Raw genomic sequence first — 21033 nt, forward strand, 5'->3', positions numbered from 1 at the left:
GGTCCCTCATCAGCGGATGATGATGATGATGATGATAATGAACGGGTAGAGGAAAGTGGCATCCTCTTCTCCCTTACTGGCAGACTCAGTATCGGAGTCAAACATGGCATATGCCTCTTCAGCTGAGTATACTTGTTGGGATGGACGGGCCGTTTTTATCTTATTGGAGTGACGTGTGAAATGTGTAAATCTTTATATTGTGTGAGGGGTGTGTATGTTGTGTTTTTACACATGAAGGGGCTAGTTATAAATTTGAAATAAAATTTAGAAGGAAAAAAAAAAAAAAAACTTGCAGTGCAAACATGATCAGTAATGGACACTACTGATCAGTGCTCAGTGGTTGCTAAATGCACGTACGCAGATGGCTCGGCTTTCTTCTCATGACAGCCAGGCTTCTACTCTAACGGCTTGGCGGCATTAGTGATTAGTGACCACAGTATGTAAGCAGTTTACAACAGAATTGCTGTTTTTGCTTATCCACCACAAATTTCTGAGTGCTGAAAACAACATTGATCCCTAGAACCAGGAAAAAGATAACTAGAAAAGCTACAATTTCTGGGGAAATTGTGTGAAGTGTTCTTGCCTCCACCAGTAGTCTACAACTGTAGTGGGCGGAGTAACTGGGTGGAGTGGCTTGAGTAACTGTTGTGTGGTTGGAATGGCTGGAGTAATTGTGGAAAAGTTAGACTGGGCAGAGTAACTTTATGGAGCGGTCAGAGTAACTGTGTGGAGTGTTTGGAGTGAGTAAAGATAGTAAACATTACACTAACCAATCGATTCATCAAATTTAAAAAGTGCACATGGCAAGCTTGATAGAGTGAGAAATGCATTTCAACTTTTATTTATTTCTATAGCACATTTAATTGCAATGTTGCTGCCTAAAGTGCTTCACAGTTACATTAAAACATACATTTATAAAAACATTAGCAGCCGATTTGCGTAGGTGGGCTTAGAAATTAGGGGGTGGTGGCAGTTTAGAAATCATGTCCTGATTTTTCAGCTCACTCTAGCTTTTGTCACTCTGCTGGCTGCTCACACACTGACAACTCACTCTACAGCAAGGGCAGAGAAGAGCGGTTAAAAACAAACTACTCCCACTTGCTCACTACACTGGCGATTGCAATCTTCAAATGGTAGTAGTTTAAAAATTATAAATCCTACAGCGAAGAGCTTTATATTGTGAGAATCACAAGACCCAGACCTACATGCATAGTAGGTCTCTGAAATATAAAAAATGAAGGCACAATCGCAGTTTAGAAATTGCCCTTCAAATTTTACTGTCTATGTAGTGTAAAAACTGTGGGAGGAGTTAGGTCGTCTATAATAAGAATATATATGCGAGATAACAGTAATTATACCGGTAATTGAAATTTCCATTTAGCCTCCACAACGGCGCTAAGCAGGTGGATACCCTGCCTCCAAGGGACAGGAAACAACATGGAGAACAATCATTTAAAAGCCTCCTCCCCTGTACCTTCTCCAGTAAGTATCCGAGAAACTCAAGATGATGCTGAATAGGCATATTTATTAAGTGTTCTTGCATGGCAAGACCACTTACTGTCATCTCACATATATATTCTTATTATAGCCAAATTTACCACCCCAACTCCTTCCACAGTTTTTACACTACATAAACAGCAATATAACGAAACGTGCAGATTGTTCCCGATTGGTGTGCTATTACTTTGTGGAACATTTCGCTGAATGGTTCACGAAATATCTGTTTTTGTGGGGAAATTTGTCCCATAGGAATGAATGGCAGAATGATCAAAACTAGAGTGAGAGCTGAAAAATCAGGACATGATTTCTAAACTGCCACCACTCCCTCATTTTCAAGCCCACCTACACAAATCTTATATCAAAACGTTCAGCTATCCCTGCTGCCGCTAAAAATGTTGACGGCTAAGCTATAGTCCTGATAGCTTTCACAATATGACCATTTCTTTGCAACTCACGTCGCCCATTGACATTCATTGAAACTCCACTCTAGCCACCTCAAATTTGAAGGGCAATTTCTAAACTGCGACTGTGCCTTTATTTTTAATATTTCAGAGACATACTATGCATCAAAATGTAGGTCTAGGTCTTGTGATTCCTACAATATAAAGCTCTTCGCTGTAGGATTTATATATATATATATATTTTTTTAACTACAACCGTTTGAAGATTGCAACCGCCAGTGAAGTGAGCAAGTTGGAGCAGTTTGTTTTTAACCGCTCTTCTCTGCCCTTGCTGTAGAGTGAGTTGCCATAGAAACCCAGGTATGTGAGCAGCCAGCAGAGTGACAAAAGCTTGAGTGCGAGCTGAAAAATCAGGACATTTCTAAACTGCCACCACCCACTAATTTTCAAGCCCACCTACGCAAATCGGCTGCTAATGTTTTTTATAAATGTATGTTTTAATGTAACTGTGAAGCACTTTGGGCAACAACATTGCAATTAAATGTGCTATAGAAATAAAAGTTGAAATGCATTTCTCACTCTATCAAGTTTGCCAAGTGCACTTTTTAAATTTGATCAATTGGTTAGTGTAATGCTTACTATCTTTACTCACTCCAAACACTCCACACAGTTACTCTGCCCAGCCCTTTCCACAGTTACTCAAGCCACTCCACCCAGTTACAGACTACTGGTGGAGGCAAGAACAATTCACACAGTTTAACCAGAAATTGTAGATTTTTTTAGTTTATACTTCCTTTATCTGATTAAAAGGGTTAAAACATAGTAACGAAAAAAGCAACAAAGGATTATTGACAAATCAACATAAGTTTGGGTGGGAAATCCCAGTGCCGTTGTGGAGGCTAAATAGAAAATCCAATTACCGGTAAGTGTAATTATCTTTTCCATACGCCTCCCCAATGGTACTAAGCAGGGGGATTAACAGAGGAATCAAAATATTAGGGTGGGACCACTGCAGACAAGACTTTACGCCCGAAGGAAAGTTCCCTTATTAGGCCCCTTTCACACGAGCGAGTTTTACGCGCGGGTGCAATGCGTGACATAAACGCATAGCACCCACACTGAATCCTGACCCATTCATTTCAATGTGTACATGAGCATTTTTTTTTAGCGCATCAGTTTTGCGTTGCTTGAAAAACGCAGCATCTTCTATATTCTGCATTTTTCACGTAGCCCTGGCCCCATAGAAGTGAATAGGGCTTCAGTGAAAAAAGCATTGCATCTGCAAGCAAGTGCGGATGCAATGCGTTTTTCACTGATGGTTGCTAAGAGATGTTGCTTGTAAACCTTCAGTTTTTTTATCACGCGTGTGAAAAACACATTAAATCGCAATGCACCCACGCAGAAAAAACTGAACGCAACAGCAGACAAAACTGACTGAACTTGCTTGCAAAATGGTGCGAGTTTCACTGAAAAGAGGCCGTAGGCGCCTTTCACATGAGCGAGTATTCCGTGTGGGTGCAATGTGTGATGCGAACGCATTGCGCCAACACTGAATCCAGAACCATTCATTTCAATGGGGCTGTGTACATGTGCGTTGGTTTTCATGCATCACTTGTGCGTTGCGTGAAAATCGCATCATGTTCTATATTCTGCGTTTTTCACGCAATGCAGGCCCCATAGAAATGAATGGGGAAGCGTGAAAACCGCAAGCATCCGCAAGCAAGTGTGGATGAGGTGCGATTTTCACGCATGGTTGCTAGATGATAGGGATGAGGAACCCCATTAAAAAGTCAATTTACTTTATTATTTTCCCTTATAACATGGTTATAAGGAAAATAATAGCATTTTTAATACAGATTGCCTACTAAAATGTGGCTTGAAGGGTAAATAAAAAAAATTAACTCACCTCATCCACTTGATCGCGCAGTCGACATGTCTTCTTTCTTCTTTCAGGACTTGCAAAAGGACTTTTGATTCTATCTTCATTCAGCAGGAACTGCGCAGACGTCACCGCGCTCACCATGGGGTGAGTGCGATTACGTCATCAAAAGGTCCTTGGGCAGGTCCTGAAAGAAGAAGAAAGAAGATGATGCCGGCTGCGCGAATAAGTGGATGAGGTGAGTTAATTTTTTTTATTTACCCCTCAAGCCACATTTTAGTAAGCAATCTGTATTAAGAATACTATTATTTTCCCTTATAACCATGTTATAAGGGAAAATAATAAAATCTACAGAACACCTAACCCAAACTTCAGCCCGGGTTCGGGTACCACAATCTGTTTTTTCTCACGCGTGTGCAAAACGCATTGGACTCACGCGGAAAAAAACTGAGCAACACAACACAATTGCAGTCAAAACTCACTGAAAATGCGTACGCACTCACACGATTTTCCCTGATCGCAGATGCAATGCATCCGGACACGCTCGTCTGCAAGGGGCCTTAGAGATAACATCCAGTCTGTAGTGTTTGAAGAAAGTACTTGGACTGGACCAGGTGGCAGCCTGACATATCTGGGCCAGGGAAGCAGAGGCACCTTCCGTCCAGGAGGTAGAAATTGCTCTAGTTGAATGGGCTTTTAGGGGCAGCACCCCTCTCTCTACATGCCATGGCAATGGTCATCTTAATCTAGCGGGAAATAGTTATTTTTGAAGCCCCTTGACCTTTGTACTTTCCTGCATACTAGACTAGTAGGTGATTCGATTTTGTTATCTCCTTAGTGGCTTCTAGGTAAGTAAAAACGCATCTCCTGAATTGTGGTACTGAACTTCCTTGCTGGACCTAGCCTGTGGACAGAAGGTAGGTAATGAAATTTCCTGCTGACAATTGAATTTTGTAAATACTTTAGGAAAAAAGAAAGGCTCATGTTTTAAAACTATTCTGTCATCCAGAATAGTTAGATATGGTGGACGGCAAGATGAGGCCTGGATTTCTCCCACTCTCCTAGCCGAGGTGATAGCAATTAAAAAGGCCGTCTTTAGGGAAAGTAACTTAAGAGGGATCTTCCTTAGAGGTTCAAAGGGAGGATCCATAAGTACAGAAAGTACCAGACTAAGGTCCCAGGGAGGAACAGTGGATCTAACTGCTGGGTTTAACCTATGGGCACCTTTAAAGAAACGCCGGATTAAAGTTACATCAGCTAACTTAACTTCCAGGAAAGCACTAAGGGCCACTACCTGGACCTTCAGAGTACTAACCCTCTTCTATGCCTTTCTGTAGGAAGTCCAGAATTATCTTGACGTCTGGCAAGACAGTGGGATTCCAGGCATCTTTTGTGAAACAAAGGAAAGCATTCCAGATCCTAAAATAAATCTTAGACGTGACAGGCTTTCTACTATTTAGAAGGGTGTTAATAACTGCGCCTGACAGTCCTTTGGCTCTCAAGATAAAACGTTCAACATCCACGCTGTAAGATTCAACTGGCGCACATCCGGATGTTGGGTCGGGCCCTGAAGGTGGTCCGGAATCTGAGGAAGAAAATAGAACTTCCCACTCGAGAGGCTTAGCAGAAGGGGCAACCATGTTCCTTTGGGCCAATAAGGGGATATCAGAATTACATGGCATTTATAGAAACATAGAATGTGTCGGCAGATAAGAACCATTTGGCCCATCTAGTCTGCCCAATATACTGAGTACTATGGATAGCCCCTGGCCCTATCTTATATGAAGGATGGCCTTATGCCTATCCCATGCATGCTTAAACTCCTTCACTGTATTTGCAGCTACCACTTCTGCAGGAAGGCTATTCCATGCATCCACTACTCTCTCAGTAAAGTAATACTTCCTGATATTACTTTTAAACCTTTGTCCCTCTAATTTAAAACTATGTCCTCTTGTAGCAGTTTTTCTTCTTTTAAATATTCTCTCCTCTTACCTTGTTGATTCCCTTTATGTATTTAAAAGTTTCTATCATATCCCCTCTGTCTCGTCTTTCTTCCAAGCTATCCCCTCTGTCCTCCATTATTTTTGTCAAGACTCTGGGAATCTGGCATATTGGGGGAAAAAAGTATATAGAAGACTTCCGGCCAAGGACCCGAGAACGCACCTACTCTTAGTGGTCTGTCCTCGTAAGATAGGGAGTAGAATCGATCTACCTGTCTGTTTATTCTGGAGGCAAAGAGGTCCAGGATTGGGATTCCCCAGCTGTTGCATATTGATTGAAATATCCTCTGGTTCAAGGACCACTCTCCTGGTTTCAGAGGTTTTCTGCTCAGAAAATCTGCCAGAGCGTTTTCTTTTCCCTTCAGATGAACTGCTGAAATTGAGTTTGTGGCTTTGGGCCCAGGAAAATAACTGGAACGCTGTCTGACAAAGTTTTCTGACTTTTGTGCTGCCCTGTTTGCTTATATAGGCTACAGTTGTTCTGTTGTCGGACAGAATCTTCACATCTCTGTGATGGATGGCTGGACGAAAGTCTTTCAAGGCTAGGAATACTGCTAGAAGTTCCTTTGAATTTGAGGATAGAGGATGCAACTTCTGACTCCAAACACCCTGGACTAGCTAATCTCCGTTGAGCCCCCCTCGCCGGACCCGCTTGCATCTGTTATCATCACTATTGGGTCTGGGGATCTCCACTGAACTCCTTGGTTCGGATTTTCCCGTCGTAGTCACCACTGTAGAGAGGCTCTCACCTGAGGAGGAAGAGACACCCTGTTGTCCAGGGATAAGCAACTTTTGTTCCAGGTGGAAAGGAGAAAAACCTGTAGCATTCTGCTGTGGAACTGCGCCCACCTGACTGCTGGGATGGTTGAACTCATTAAACCCAGGACTACCACAATTTCTCTGAAGGACACCCTTGGGCAAGACCGGAAAACTGAGATTCTTGCCATTATATTCTGGATCTTCTGTTCCGGGAGAGAGGACGTCATAAGGTGGGACTCTAGAGGATCCCCAGGAAGATGATCTTTTTGGTGGGGATCAAGTCCGACTTCTCCAGATTTAATTTCCAGCCTAGGGACTGAAGGACATCGCTGACTACCTGGAACCTTCTGAGGAGAATGTATGTACGCCTGATGTATGAGCCGTAATCAGGAAATCGTCTAAGTAGGGTATAAATAGGATCTGTTGCTGATGTAAAAACCCCAATATTTCTGTCATGATCTTTGTAAAAATTCGGGGAGCAGATGAAAGACCGAAAGGGAGGACTTTAATTTGTAGATGGGTCAGGCAATTTTCTAGGTAAATCGCAAACTGCAGGTATTTCTGATGATCTCTGAATGGGAACATGAAAATAGGCGTCCACCAAATCCAGAGTTATCATGAAACAGTCCTGAAATAACAGATTGATTGTTGATCTGTCTCTATTTTTAATTTTTTGTATGTGACATGTTTATTGAGATCTCTCAGGTTTATAAAGGCCCTGTAAGAGCAGTTTGTTTTTTTTACTAAAAAGACTGGTGAGTAGAACCCCTTCTCTTTCTGATCCGGTGGTGCTGGAACAACAGCTCGTTTTAACAGTAGAGTCCGAATCTGGGATTCTAGAAGAAATTGCCTTTCTTCTTTTAATTTTCTGTTTAATAGGAACATTTCTGGAGGGGGGGGGGGAATCTATTCTGCAACCGTGACGTATTCGATCTAGAACCCAGGGGGATTTTGAAACCCCTTTCCAAGCTAAAAGAAATCTTTTTAGTCTTCCCCCTACAGGGTCCCTGGCGTCATCGATTTGGCTGCTTGGTGTATTTGTCAGGGTTAAATAGGAAACCCCTACCTCTGCTCCTTGACGGCTGCCAGGAGCCTGAGCTCTTTCTTTTTCTCGTCAGGCCTGCCCTTTCTTTGGGTACAAAAAGAACGGCGATGCTGAATAAGTCTGGATTCTGATGGGAAGCCTTTCTTTCTATCAGATGCCTTGTCTAAGATGTCATCTAGTACTGATCCAAAGAGCCTGTACCCCTCGCAGGGAATACTACATAGCTTGCCTTTAGAGGTGTTGTCCCCAGACCAGGAACTTAGCCAAACTGACCTTCTGGCAGAGTTAGATAGTCAAGCTTTCCGCCAGATCAGCGGCCCTAAGTCAGCCGAGGCATCTAATAAGAAATTTGTAGCCTGCTTTAACACTGGTAGGGAGAACAGGATATCCTCTCCAGGAGTACATGAAAGTAAATGTTCCTCTAACTGAGATAGCTATAAAGACAGGGTCCTGGCAGTGTATGTAGCAGCAATGGTGGGCCTTAGCATGGAGGTACATGTTTCCCAAGATTTCTTCAGGATAGACTCACATTTTTTTTCCATAGTCTCGTAAGAGGCCTACATCCTCAAAGGGGAGGGAGGACTTCTTAGATAGTGGCTACCGGGGCGTCCACACTGGGAGTTTTACCCTAATGGACAGAATCCACATCACTAAAAGGGTATTTTCGCTTGAATACCCTAGAGACTCCTGATCTTCTCAGGGTCCTACCATTCGTCCACAATCATTTTCTTTATGCTTTCATGGACTGGGAATGCACATCTTTTCCTATCCCCAGACCTTTAAACATTAGGTCCTGAATTGACTGTGCCTCTTTTGACTGCTCAATATTCATGGTAGCCCTGATCTTTTTCAGGAGAGATTCAGAGTCTTCAATAGAACACAAGGGTCTACCAGATTCATCATTTGAAGAAACGGAGTCGTTTCGGACAACTAGGTCAAAATCGATAACTAGAGGTGCGTCAGGATTAGATCTGCAGGTAGAGGGTCTCTGAGGAATCAAAGCCATCTTAGCTTCAATGGCGGAGCCGACTTCCTCTTTAATGATAGATTTCAGGCTGTCCACTAAAGATGGGGTCTTTTCAGCCATAATCTTATCTATACATCTCTGGCAAAGGGGTTTCATTAAGTGGCAGGCAAGCTGCACATTTTTTCTTTAATGAAGGTTCCTTACTTACTGGCTCTGCCCTGCAATAAAAAATAACCCCTTCAGGAAGAGCTTAGGAGAAATTAAATTAAGTGGGAACCTTCACCATTAAACCCCAATGGTGTACAAAAAAGAAAACTGCAAACAAAGAAGCATCCATCAGGAGGAGGCTTACCGGGTTTAGGGCCTTTGGAGGGTCTGCGGACTTGTCAGCAGGAAGGGACATGGCTGCTCCAACACACAGATGCTTTTACGCTGATGAGGAACGCCATTCTTTATCCAGCCGGCATTTATCCAGTACTTCCTTGTCACGTGGTACGGCGTGTGCGCTCCCACGCGACCCATTCTCACGAGACTCCGGCCCCGAGTCTTGTAATGCCGACATCCTCCCCTAGCTTGCCCCGCATGGAGGCGTGGTATCGCCCGGGGTTGCCTGCAATTCGCAGGACTTATGCCGGAAAGGCCTGTATCTTGCCCCAGATCCCGGCGCCCTGCTGCAGCCCTCCTGACAATTTAGCCAGGGAAACGGATGGATCCAAAAAGGCTGAGCGACGTCTTCCTAAGCAGGAGGGAACCCCTGCTATATTCTGCACTTCATGCTGGAGGGACAGGGAACAACTAGAGAAGGTAAAGGGGAGGCAGCTTTTGAATGATTGTTCTCCACGTTGTTTCCTGTCCCTGGGAGGCGGGGTATCCTCCTGCTTAGTGCCGTTGGGGAGGCGTAAAAGAAGAGTGTGCATATCGTGCTCTCTCTTCTCGCTGCCAAGAACGGAATTGAGAGGAGTCCGTGCAGTGAGAAGAGGGAGCATAATAGTACGCACTTCTCTTCCCTTGTTCTTGGGAATGGTGGAGGTCTCAGCACGTAGATCCATACCAATCACAACTTTTGATATGTCTCTACGACAAATGAAAATGGTCACTGTATTTTCACACAATTAAAATCTGATAAATAATGTCCTAAAATAGCAAAAATGTAAATCGCTAACAAATATGCTGCAAATCAGTCGGCACTGCAGGTGTAGCGTGGCGGTGCACGTGTCCTAGGATTGGCGTCCCACGGAAACAATGGTAATAAAGGACCGGCACTCGCAAGAATACAAACAGTGAGTGCCAGTCCTTTATTACCATTGTTTAACAAATATGCTGTCTACCACCTAATACCCTAAATTACTGGCTACTAGTGGTCTCACTTCTTGTGAAGTTGCTGAACACTGCTGGTTTTTATGCAAACTCTGTCTCTAGCAGCAGAGACACCAAAAAGCCAAAAGGACAATATCTGCTACAAACCCATGCCTGTAGTTCACATTCTGCAGAAAGTAAAGGAGTGCTTTAACCCCTTAAGGACACAGCCTTATTTCACCTTAAGGACCAGGCCATTTTTTGCAAATCTGACCAGTGTCACTTTAAGTGGTGATAACTTTAAAACGCTTTGACTTATCCAGGCCATTCTGAGATTGTTTTTTCGTCACATATTGTACTTCATGACACTGGTAAAATGAAGTCCAAAAATTATTATTTTTTTTGCATAAAAAAAATACCTAATTTACCAAAAATTTGGAAAAATTAGCAAATATCAAAGTTTCAGTTTCTCTACTTCTGTAATACATAGTAATACCCCCAAAAATTGTGATGACTTACCATTCCCCATATGTCTACTTCATGTTTGAATTATTTTGGGAATGATATTTTATTTTTTGGGGCTGTTACAAGGCTTAGAAGTTTAGAAGCAAATCTTGAAATTTTTCAGAAATTTACAAAAACCCAATTTTTAGGGACCACTACAGCTCTGAAGTCACTTTGCGAGGCTTACATAATAGAAACCACCCCAAAATGACCCCATTCTATAAACTACACCCCTCAAGGTATTCAAAACTGATTTGACAAACTTCGTTAACCCTTTAGGTGTTGCACAAGAGTTATTGGCAAATGGGGATAAAATTTGAGAATTTCATTTTTTTGCCTAATTTTCCATTTTAACCCATTTTTTCCACTAACAAAGCAAGGGTTAACAGCCAAACAAGACTGTATCTTTATTGCCCTGACTCTGCCGTTTACAGAAACACCCAATATGTGGCCGTAAACTACTGTACGGCCACACAGCGGGGCGCAGAGTGAAAGGTGCGCCGTTTGGTTTTTGGAAGGCAGATTTTGCTGGACAGTTTTTTTGACACCATGTCCCATTTGAAGCCCCCCTGATGCACCCCTAGAGTAGAAACTCCATAAAAGTGACCCCATCTAAGAAACTACACCCCTCAAGGTATTCAAAACTGATTTTACAAACGTTGTTAACCCTTTAGGTGTTGCACAAGATTTAATGGAAAATAGAGATACAATTTCAAAATTTCACTTTTTTGGCAGATTTTCCATTTTAATATTTTTTTTCCAGTTACAATGCAAGGGTTAACAGCCAAACAAAACTCATTATTTATGGCCCTGATTCTGTAGTTTACAGAAACACCCCATATGTGGTTGTAAACTGCTGTACGGGCACACGGCAGGGCGCAGAAGGAAAGGAACGCCGTATGGTTTTTGGAAGGCAGATTTTGCTGGACTGGTTTTTTGACACCATGTCCCATTTGAAGCCCCCCTGATGCACCCCTAGAGTAGAAACTCCAGAAAAGTGCCCCCATTTTAGAAACTACGGGATAGGGTGGCAGTTTTGTTGGTACTAGTTTAGGGTACATATGATTTTTGGTTGCTCTATATTACACTTTTTGTGCGGCAAGGTAACAAGAAATAGCTTTTTTGGCACCGTTTTTTTTTGGTAATTTACAACATTCATCTGACAGGTTAGATCATGGGGTAATTTCATAGAGCAGGTTGTCACGGACGCGGCGATACCTAATATGTATTCAATTTTTTAAATTTATGTAAGTTTTACCCAATGATTTCATTTTTAAAACAAAAAAAAGTTTTAGTGTCTCCATAGTCTAAGAGCCATAGTTTCAGTTTTTGGGCGATTATCTTAAGTAGGGTCTCATTTTTTGCGGGATGAGATGACGGTTTGATTTGCACTATTTTGGGGTGCATATGACTTTTTGATCGCTTGCTATTACACTTTTTGTGACGTAAGATGACAAAAAATTGCTTTTTTTACACCGTTTTTATTTTTATTTTTTTACAGTGGTCACCTGAGGGGTTAGGTCATGTGATATTTTTATAGAGTCGGTCGATACGGACGCGGAGATACCTAATATGTATACTTTTTTTTTTATTTATGTAAGTTTTACACAAGGATTTCATTTTTGAAACCAAAAAAATGATGTTTTAGTGTTTCCATAGTCTAAGAGCCATAGTTTTTTCAGTTTTTGGGCGATTATCTTAAGTAGGGTCTCATTTTTTGCAGGATGAGATGATGGTTTGATTGTTATAATTTTGGCGTACATGCGACTTTTTTGATCACTTTTATTACCTTTTTTTGGGAAGTAAGGTGGGCAAAATTTCAATTTCATCAAAGTTTAATATTTTTTATTTTTATGGCGTTCACCGTTTGGGTAAAGTAACATGACCGTTTTATAGATCAGGTCGTTACGGACGCGGCGATACCAAACATGTGTAGGGAATTTTTTATTTATTTATTTTAATCAGTGATAAATGTGTTTTTTGATTTTTACATTTTTTTCACTTTTTTATACTTTTTTTTTTTTACCCAGACCCACTTGGTTCTTGAAGATCCAGTGGGTCTGATGTCTGTATAATACAGTATAGTACAATCTATATGGTACTGCACTGTATTTTACTTACACTGAACAGATCTATGCTTTCAGCACAGATCTGTTCAGCACCATGGACAGCAGGACGCCTGAGACGGCGTCCTGTTGCCATGGGAACCTTCCCCGTCTGCCACAACTTCGCAGATGGGGAAGGGTGAGGACGGGGCTGGCGGGGGGCTGTCTGGGAGCTCTCTCCCTCTCCCATCGGGGGGCTGCAAAGGCACAGCAGCCCCCCGATCGGAGAGGGAGGGAGCTCCCTCTTACTGTTAACTTTTTCCATACAGCGGTCCGTACGGACCGCTGTATAGAAAGGGTTAAATGGCTGCCATCGCATCACCGATGTCAGCCGTTTATACCAGGGTGCCAGCAATGTGCTGGCACCCTGGTATACCCACTGTACACCAACGATTATTCAATGGGAGGCGTACACCAACGATTATTCAATCGCGATCCCGCCTGCCGCACCGCCCGCCTCCCGCACCGCCCCCACTGCACCTCCCACCGGGCTAAAATCATTCAGAGGTGCAGGGGGGGTGATAAATATATATTTTCGCCACACTAAAGTTTCTGATCGCCGCGGTCAGGGACCGCAGCGATCAGAAACTGCAGAAAGCGCAACAAACCGCAGGTCTGAATTGACCTGCGGCTTGTTGCGATCGCGGACATGGGGGGGTCACGGACCCCCCCGCGCATTTAGCCGAGGTGCCTGCTCAATGATTTGAGCAGGCACCTTGTTCCGATCACAGCCGGCCGGGCGGCAGTGATCGGAACAACACATGACGTAACGGTACGTCATGTGTCCTTAAGGACTCGGGAAACATGCCGTACCGATACGTCATGTGTCCTTAAGGGGTTAAATAGGCTTTCTGAGAACAATATACATGAACTAAGTAATAGATTGGTACGACCTTAAGTAATAGATTGGTACGAGGGAGAGACGACCTTGGCCGCAAGGGCTTACAATCGACAAGGCAAGTTTCCGACACAGCAGGTGGCCAGAAGTACGACTTTGCAGGGTAAAACTGTAAAGTGCTAAATAAGGGCTGTGCTCCTTTTTTCTTTAGGTATATAGGGGTCTCAGCAATGTTTATCCTGCAGGGATGCTTTGGGAAATGCAAACAAATGTTACGTCTGAAATCCAAGAAAGAATTCCATGTCTGCCCATGGCGTGGAGAAATTGCTTCCACTTTTGAATAGATTGCAGTATATAAGTATTCAGATATATTTCAGGAAAGCTATGAATTGTGCCAGTGTAGAAGCCCTCAGATGCACCCTCTCAAGGAGTTTACCCAGCATAATAGGAAAGACAAGTTGATCTAATGTTTACCATAGCGATCCAAACATCATTTACCTCGGTTCTCATTTCCGACTCCAACGTCCAGTCATCTGGAGCTGTTGAAACAACGCAAACACATACAAAGGATAAGCAAAAATGATGTAAAAAAAGTACAGTTAATTCTTCAGTGTCAAAAATAAATGTTCTCACTTATGAGAGTGCTAAAACTTATTTCAGAGAGCGTTTCAAGTAATACACAGAATGAATCTGGGCATGAACCTGGATTTGTTTTCTCCCAACTATGTTTCTGTTCAAGTTACTTAGGTGTAAAATGGATTGCTATCAAGGGCGCAACTATGGGGCCCAGAGATCAGGGGTTCTTTGTCAGGTGCAAGAGCATTGTACCTTTTTGTGGGGAATAACAATATGATGTCTTTTTTGCTATAATGTAGGTTTCTTGATATATGGTGCTCTCTGTTTTGAGAAGGCAGCGGCGCTCCTGTGAGCTCATCGCAACTCAGCCCCATTCACATGCAGACAGCCTATAGCACACCTTATGTACCTACCCAGCCAGCTCAAGACACGTCACTTCCTTCATGAGCCATGTGCTCCAGGCTGATATTTCTGTGTATCATGCTGACAATCTCAGCTTTAAAACAAGACAAAGATTGATACTCTAGCCATGGTAAATTGCGACTTCGAGCACTTAGGCTTCGAACAGAGCATAAGGACCCCATAGACTATGATGTGGTCTGTTAGGTTTCCGCTCAGAAGATGATTTTGGAGCGGAGACAAAAAGGTGTGCACGCAGTATTTTTGTCTCCGCTTCAAAATCATATTCTGAGCGGAAACATAACGGACCCCATTATAGTCTATGGGGTCCTAAGGGCTCCGTTTAGCTCAGTTATGTGCCTTCTCCGTCCTTTCCGTTCTCCTGCTCCTAAACGGAGCAGGAGAACAGAAAGGCTAAACGGTGATGTGACCGAAGCCTTAGAAATCAGGTCAGAAATTTTAATTGCAGGTAAATGCAGCCTTCTCTGAGACCCCATTGTAATTGCTCTAACTTGTGATTTATCAAGGCTAAAATATACATCTTAGTCCTATTTTAAAGCCGAGATTGTCAGACATTTCTAGCCATGTGACATGTTGCATTGCATGCTGGAGGATCCCATCTGCCCCAGGGAGATCAATCAGCATGTATGGGTGTAAGTTATCTGCAAGGATGGATTCATACCCAAATTGGTTGAGAGTGCCTTCCTACATGGGTGAGTGGGCCCGATAATGCCACGAAAACATTCCAACAGACCATACTGCTACAATCACCAGTTTGTGTTCTTTCAGCTTGATTTTTAGAGTGTTTTCTGATGTTTCTTGCATGACACGCCAACGTCCATCCTCTCGATGAGGCAGAAAATATGACTCATCAGAAAAGACAACCCTTTGCCAATCAGCGGATGTCCAATTCAGATATTGCCGCGAAAATCAAAGCCATTTCTGCCAATGCAACTTTGTTAAGAGTAGGGTTGTCACGATACCAAAATTTTTATTAGATTTCGATACCATAAAAAAGTATTGCGATACTCGATACCACGCCAAAAAAATAAGCCACCAAAAAAGCCGCGTGCATTCCACATTTTATGGAACGTCTGGCCCATAATCGAACAGTCCTATCTTATTTTTTGGGGGGCCAAGGTGACAAAAAAAAAAGGCAAATAGCGCAGTTTTTATTTATTGATTTATGTTACGGCGTTCACCGCATAGGAGATAATTTTTAATATTTTAATAGTTTGGACTTTTCGGACATGGTAATATGCAATATGTTTATTTATTGTTTATATATTTTATATGTAAAATTGGGAAAGGAGGTGATTTATACTTAATATTTTGGTACTTTTTGCTTTTTATTTAATAACCATTTCCCGCTTAGGGGCTAGAACCTGGGATCTTTTGATCCCTTGTCCTATTCACCCTAATAGAGATCTATTAGGGTGAATAGGGCTTCACACTCTTCCTGCTGCTCTGTGCACATAGCAGCAGGGAGCTTACCATGGCAGCCAGGGCTTCAGTAGCGTCCTGGCTGCCATGGTAACCGATCGGAACCCTAGGATTACACTGCTGGGGCTCTGATCACAACTGCCACTGCACCACCAATGAGGAGGGGACCCTGTGGCAACTGCCACCAATGATTTAATACTGTGGGGGTTGGGGAGGCGCACTGCGCCACCAATGATTTAATACTGGGGGGGTTGGAGAGAGGCGCACTGCGGTACCAATGATTTAATACTGGGGGGAGGGGACGCACTGTGCCACCAATGATTTAATACTGGGGGGGACGCACTGAGCCACCAATGTTTTTAAACCATTTAGGGTCCATTCACACGTCCGTAAGTGTTTTGCGGATCCGCAAAACACTGACAACGGCCATGTGCACATGGCTGGCACTATAATAGATGATGCCTATTCGTGTCCGCTATTGCGGACAAAGAATAGGAAATGTTTTTGTTTTTGCTGAGCCGCGGACCGGAAGTTCGGGGCTGCGGAACGGAAGTGCGGATGCGGACAGAACACTTTCCTGGCCCCGTTGAAAATTAATGGGTCCACACCTGTTCCGCATAATTGCGGAACTGATCCGGACCATTCATATGGACATCTGAATGGAGCCTAATACAAATACAGGAGGCGGCAGAATCACATAGCCCTCTATGACAGGGAGCTGAGATTAGCGGCAATTAACCCTCAGTTGCGGCACCTAAGGGGTTAACTGCTGCTGATCGCAACTCCCTGTCAGAGGTCGGCACAAGTGGAGACGAGCCTCCATAGCATCGCAGGCGACGCTAGGGAGGCTCGTCCCCGTCCTAGGGCTGCTCCCCCCCTGACACCGGATGTTTTAAACATAGAAACATAGAATGTGTCGGCAGATAAGAACCATTTGGCCCATCTAGTCTGCCCAATATACTGAATACTATGGATAGCCCCCGGCCCTATCTTATATGAAGGATGGCCTTATGCCTATCCCATGCATGCTTAAACCCCTTCACTGTATTTGCAGCTACCACTTCTGCAGGAAGGCTATTCCATGCATCCACTACTCTCTCAGTAAAGTAATACTTCCTTATATTACTTTTAAACCTTTGCCCCTCTAATTTAAAACTGTGTCCTCTTGTGGTAGTTTTTCTTCTTTTAAATATGCTCTCTTCCTTTACTGAGTTGATTCCCTTTATGTATTTAAAAGTTTCTATCATATCCCCTCTGTCTCTTCTTTCTTCCAAGCTATACATATTAAGGTCCTTTAACCTTTCCTGGTAAGTTTTATCCTGCAATCCATGTACTAGTTTAGTAGCTCTTCTCTGAACTCTCTCTAGAGTATCTATATCCTTCTGGAGATATGGCCTCCAGTACTGCGCACAATACTCCAAGTGAGGTCTCACCAGTGTTCTGTACAGCGGCATAAGCACTTAACTCTTTCTACTGCTTATACCTCTCCCTATACATCCAAGCATTCTGCTGGCATTTCGTGCTGCTCTATTACATTGTCTTCCCACCTTTAAGTCTTCTGAAATAATTACTCCTAAATCCCTTTCCTCAGATACTGAGGTCAGGACTGTGTCAAATATTCTATATTCTGCCCTTGGGTTTTTACGCCCCAGGTGCATTATCTTGCACTTATCCACATTAAATTTCAGTTTCCAGAGTTCTGACCATTCTTCTAGTTTTCCTAAATCCTTTTACATTTGGCGTTTCCCTCCAGGAACATCAACCCTGTTACATATCTTTGTGTCATCAGCAAAAAGACAAACCTTACCAGCGAGGCCTTTTGCAATATCACTTATGAAGATATTAAACAAAATCGGTCCCAGTACAGATCCCTGTGGAACCCCACTGGTAACATTACCTTGTTTTGAATGTTCTCCATTGACTACAACCCTCTGTTGTCTGTCACTCAGCCACTGCCTAATCCACTCAACAATATGGGAGTCCATGCTCAATGACTGCAGTTTATTGATAAGTCTTCTATGTGGGACAGTGTCAAAAGCCTTACTAAAATCTAGATATGCGATGTCTACTGCACCTCCACCGTCTATTATTTTATTCACCCAGTCAAAAAAATCTATAAGATTTGTTTGACATGATCTCCCTGAAGTAAACCCATGTTGTTTTTCATCTTGCAATCCATGGGATTTTAGATGTTCCACAATCCTATCCTTTAATAGGGTTTCCATTAATTTGCCTACTATTGATGTCAGACTCACTGGTGTATAGTTGCTCGATTCCTCCCTACTACCTTTCTTGTGAATGGGCACGACATTTGCCAATTTCCAATCTTCCGGGACGACTCCTGTTACTAATGATTGGTTAAATAAATCTGTTAACGGTTTTGCCAGCTCACCACTAAGCTCTTTTAATAATTTTGGGTGTATCTCATCAGGCCCCTGTGACTTATCTGTCTTCACCTTAGACAGCAAACTTAGAACATCTTCCTCTGTAAAGATACATGCATCAAACAATTTAATAGTCATTCTTTCTAGTGGAGGTCCTTCTCCTTTTTCTTTTGTAAAAACTGAACAGAAGTATTCATTAAGGCAGTCGGCTAGCCCTTTATTCTCTTCTACATACCTTCCGTCCTTTGTTTTTAATTTAGTTATTCCTTGTTTTAATTTCCTTTTTTCATTTATATATCTGAAGAATGTCTTATCCCCTTTTTTCATAGACTGAGCTAGTTTTTCTTCTGCCTGCGCTTTAGAAGTTCTTATAACTTGCTTGGCCTCTCTCTGCCTAATCTTGTAGATTTCCTTATCTTCATTGCTCTGGGTTTTTTTATAATTACAAAATGCTAGCTTTTTATTTTTAATGATTTGGGCCACTTCTGCTGAGTACCACATTGGTCTCCTCCTTTTTTTGCTTTTACTGACGAGTCTAATGCAATTTTCTGTTGCCTTCAATAATGCACCTTTTAAGTAGTCCCATTTCTCCTGGACTCCATGTAATCCGTTCCAGTCTGATAAGGACTCATTTATGACTAATTTCATTTTTGAAAAGTCTGTTTTTCTAAAATCTAAAACTTTTGTTTTTGTGTGGTTGGACTCTTTCACAGTTCTTATATTAAACCACACTGACTGGTGATCACTAGATCCCAAGGTTTCGCCTACAATGACATCATATACCGAATCCCCGTTTGTGAATACCAAATCCAAAATGGCCTCCCTCCGGGTTGGCTCCTCAACCACTTGTTGTAGAGATAACCCCAGTAGGGAATTTAGAATATCTGTACTCCTGGTAGAACTTGCTATTTTGGTTTTCCAGTTTATATCTGGAAGATTGAAATCTCCCATAATGATAACTTCTCCTTTCATTGTCATTTTAGCTATTTCTTCAACTAGTAGATCATCTAGTTCTTTAACTTGACCAGGTGGTCTATATATCACACCTACACGAGTTACTGCATGGTTAGCAAACTGCAACGTAACCCAAACTGACTCTATGTTGGCCTCACCAACTTGTATTAGGTTAGATTTAACGCTATCTTTCACATACAGGGCCACTCCTCCTCCTTTCTTGCCTTCTCTGTCTCTTCTGTATAAAGAGTACCCTGGTATGGTTATGTCCCAGTCATTTCTTTCATTAAACCATGTCTCCGTAACAGCCACTAAATCTACATTCTCAGATGCCATTATTGACCCAAGTTCATTGATTTTTTTACCTAAACTGCAAGCATTTGTAGACAGGACTCTGAGCTTATCATTTCTTAACCTCTGTGCTTCTGACCTGTTCTGGCATTGTTTCGGGGGGCAATTGGACTCTTTTATTTTCACTCTTTTGCCCCCCCTTCCTAGTTTAAATACTCTTTCGCAAATTCTTGGAGCTGTTCACTAAGTACATTTGTTCCTTTGAGAGAAAGATGCAAACCATCTTTTTTGTACAGTTCCTTTCTATTCCAAGTAGAGCTATCATGAGAAACAAAGCCAAATCCTTGCTCTTGACACCATTTACCAAGCCATATGTTGAACTCCTTTATGCGCCTCTGCCTATCATTCTGAACATTATGCACAGGCAGAACTTCAGAAAATGAAATGGTGGATGCAAAATCCTGTACGTCATTACCAAGTGTGATAAAAGATTTTTTCACCTCTGACACTTCATTGCAAGCCAGGTCATTTGTCCCTAGATGGACAAGAACATCCACGTCCCCTTCCTGCTTTGCTTGCTTAACAATATTAATAATACGTCTTCTATCTCTTCTAGCAGTAGCCCCAGGGAGACATCTCACAAAACCATTTTCTTTAAGCTCCACACTTCTTATGATTGAATCACCCAGCAACAGCTGCATCCTTTGAGACTTCACTTTATCTTTTTTGTTGCATACATTAGACATAGGAGTCGATGGTTTCTCACCCTCTGTGCTTGAGTCAATATCCATGTTGTCCTTACATTCTGAGAGTGCTGCAAATGAATTATGGAGAACCACCGACTGTGGGACATGTCTTCTATCCACCACTCTAAGACTTCCAGAACCTACATTAACCCATCTGCCATTTCTGGGGGTCCTCTGTGGCAGTGGCATTGCAGCAGTCCTAGCTGGAGTTTGTTTAACAGATAATTTAAATATTTCAGCTTTCAAAAATGCAATTTCCTGCTGCAGTAAGGAGAACTGTCTACAGATCTGACAGCATCCGAATCTCCAAAGAGTGGAACATGAAATAAATGCACAACAATTCCTGCACTGAACCAAGTCTGCCATTTTAAAGAGGAGAAAAAAATAAAAAAATAAATTTGTAACTTTAAATCAAACAAATCTTACCTTTTTTTTTTTTGTATTGTTTCCACCTTCCAGCCTACCTCCTGACTATCTCCTGCAATATCTCTTTACTAGTACTTAATGTAGTACTTGAAGCTAGTACTTTCAGTTTTCATCCGTGTACAGGGAGAAGCAGCAGCGGCAGTGCAGGGACCAGGATCGGCGCAAGTATATTCTCTCTGAGGTGCCTTGCACATGGGGGGGCTATTGTATGATGTTGGATAACCCCTTTAAAGACCCGACATCTGCTTTACATGTACGACGGATGTTGAGAAGAGGTTAATGGAGACCTATTCGAGGACAATTAAAACAGAAATGGAGTGGACTGTGAGGCATTGGTGAATGACATCACCAGCTTGTGCCAATTCGCTACATAATGGAGACAGTGCTGTCATCTAAAGGTGGCCGTACACATTAGAAGTTGTTAATGGCTGAACAAACATCTGGTGAATGATCATTTCACAGGCATTTTAGCCCACACTGGACGTTAACGTTGATCAAACTGGCCATACACATTTATTTA

The 21033-nt window shown here is 42.5% G+C and overlaps 1 protein-coding gene across 3 annotated transcripts in view; it reads right to left on the reverse strand.

The window, feature by feature from the left end:
* The window catches only part of MIER2 (MIER family member 2), a 46360-nt gene that overhangs the window by 15640 nt on the left and 9687 nt on the right, over positions 1-21033 (reverse strand). For all 3 annotated transcript variants that reach the window (XM_040417507.1, XM_040417506.1, XM_040417505.1), the window contains exon 5: positions 13793-13833. In XM_040417507.1, the coding sequence (XP_040273441.1) occupies positions 13793-13833 (41 nt within the window). The remainder of the gene's footprint in view (positions 1-13792; positions 13834-21033) is intronic.

The sequence above is a fragment of the Bufo bufo genome, chromosome 2 (genome assembly GCF_905171765.1).
Source record: "Bufo bufo chromosome 2, aBufBuf1.1, whole genome shotgun sequence".
Lineage (NCBI taxonomy): Eukaryota > Metazoa > Chordata > Amphibia > Anura > Bufonidae > Bufo > Bufo bufo.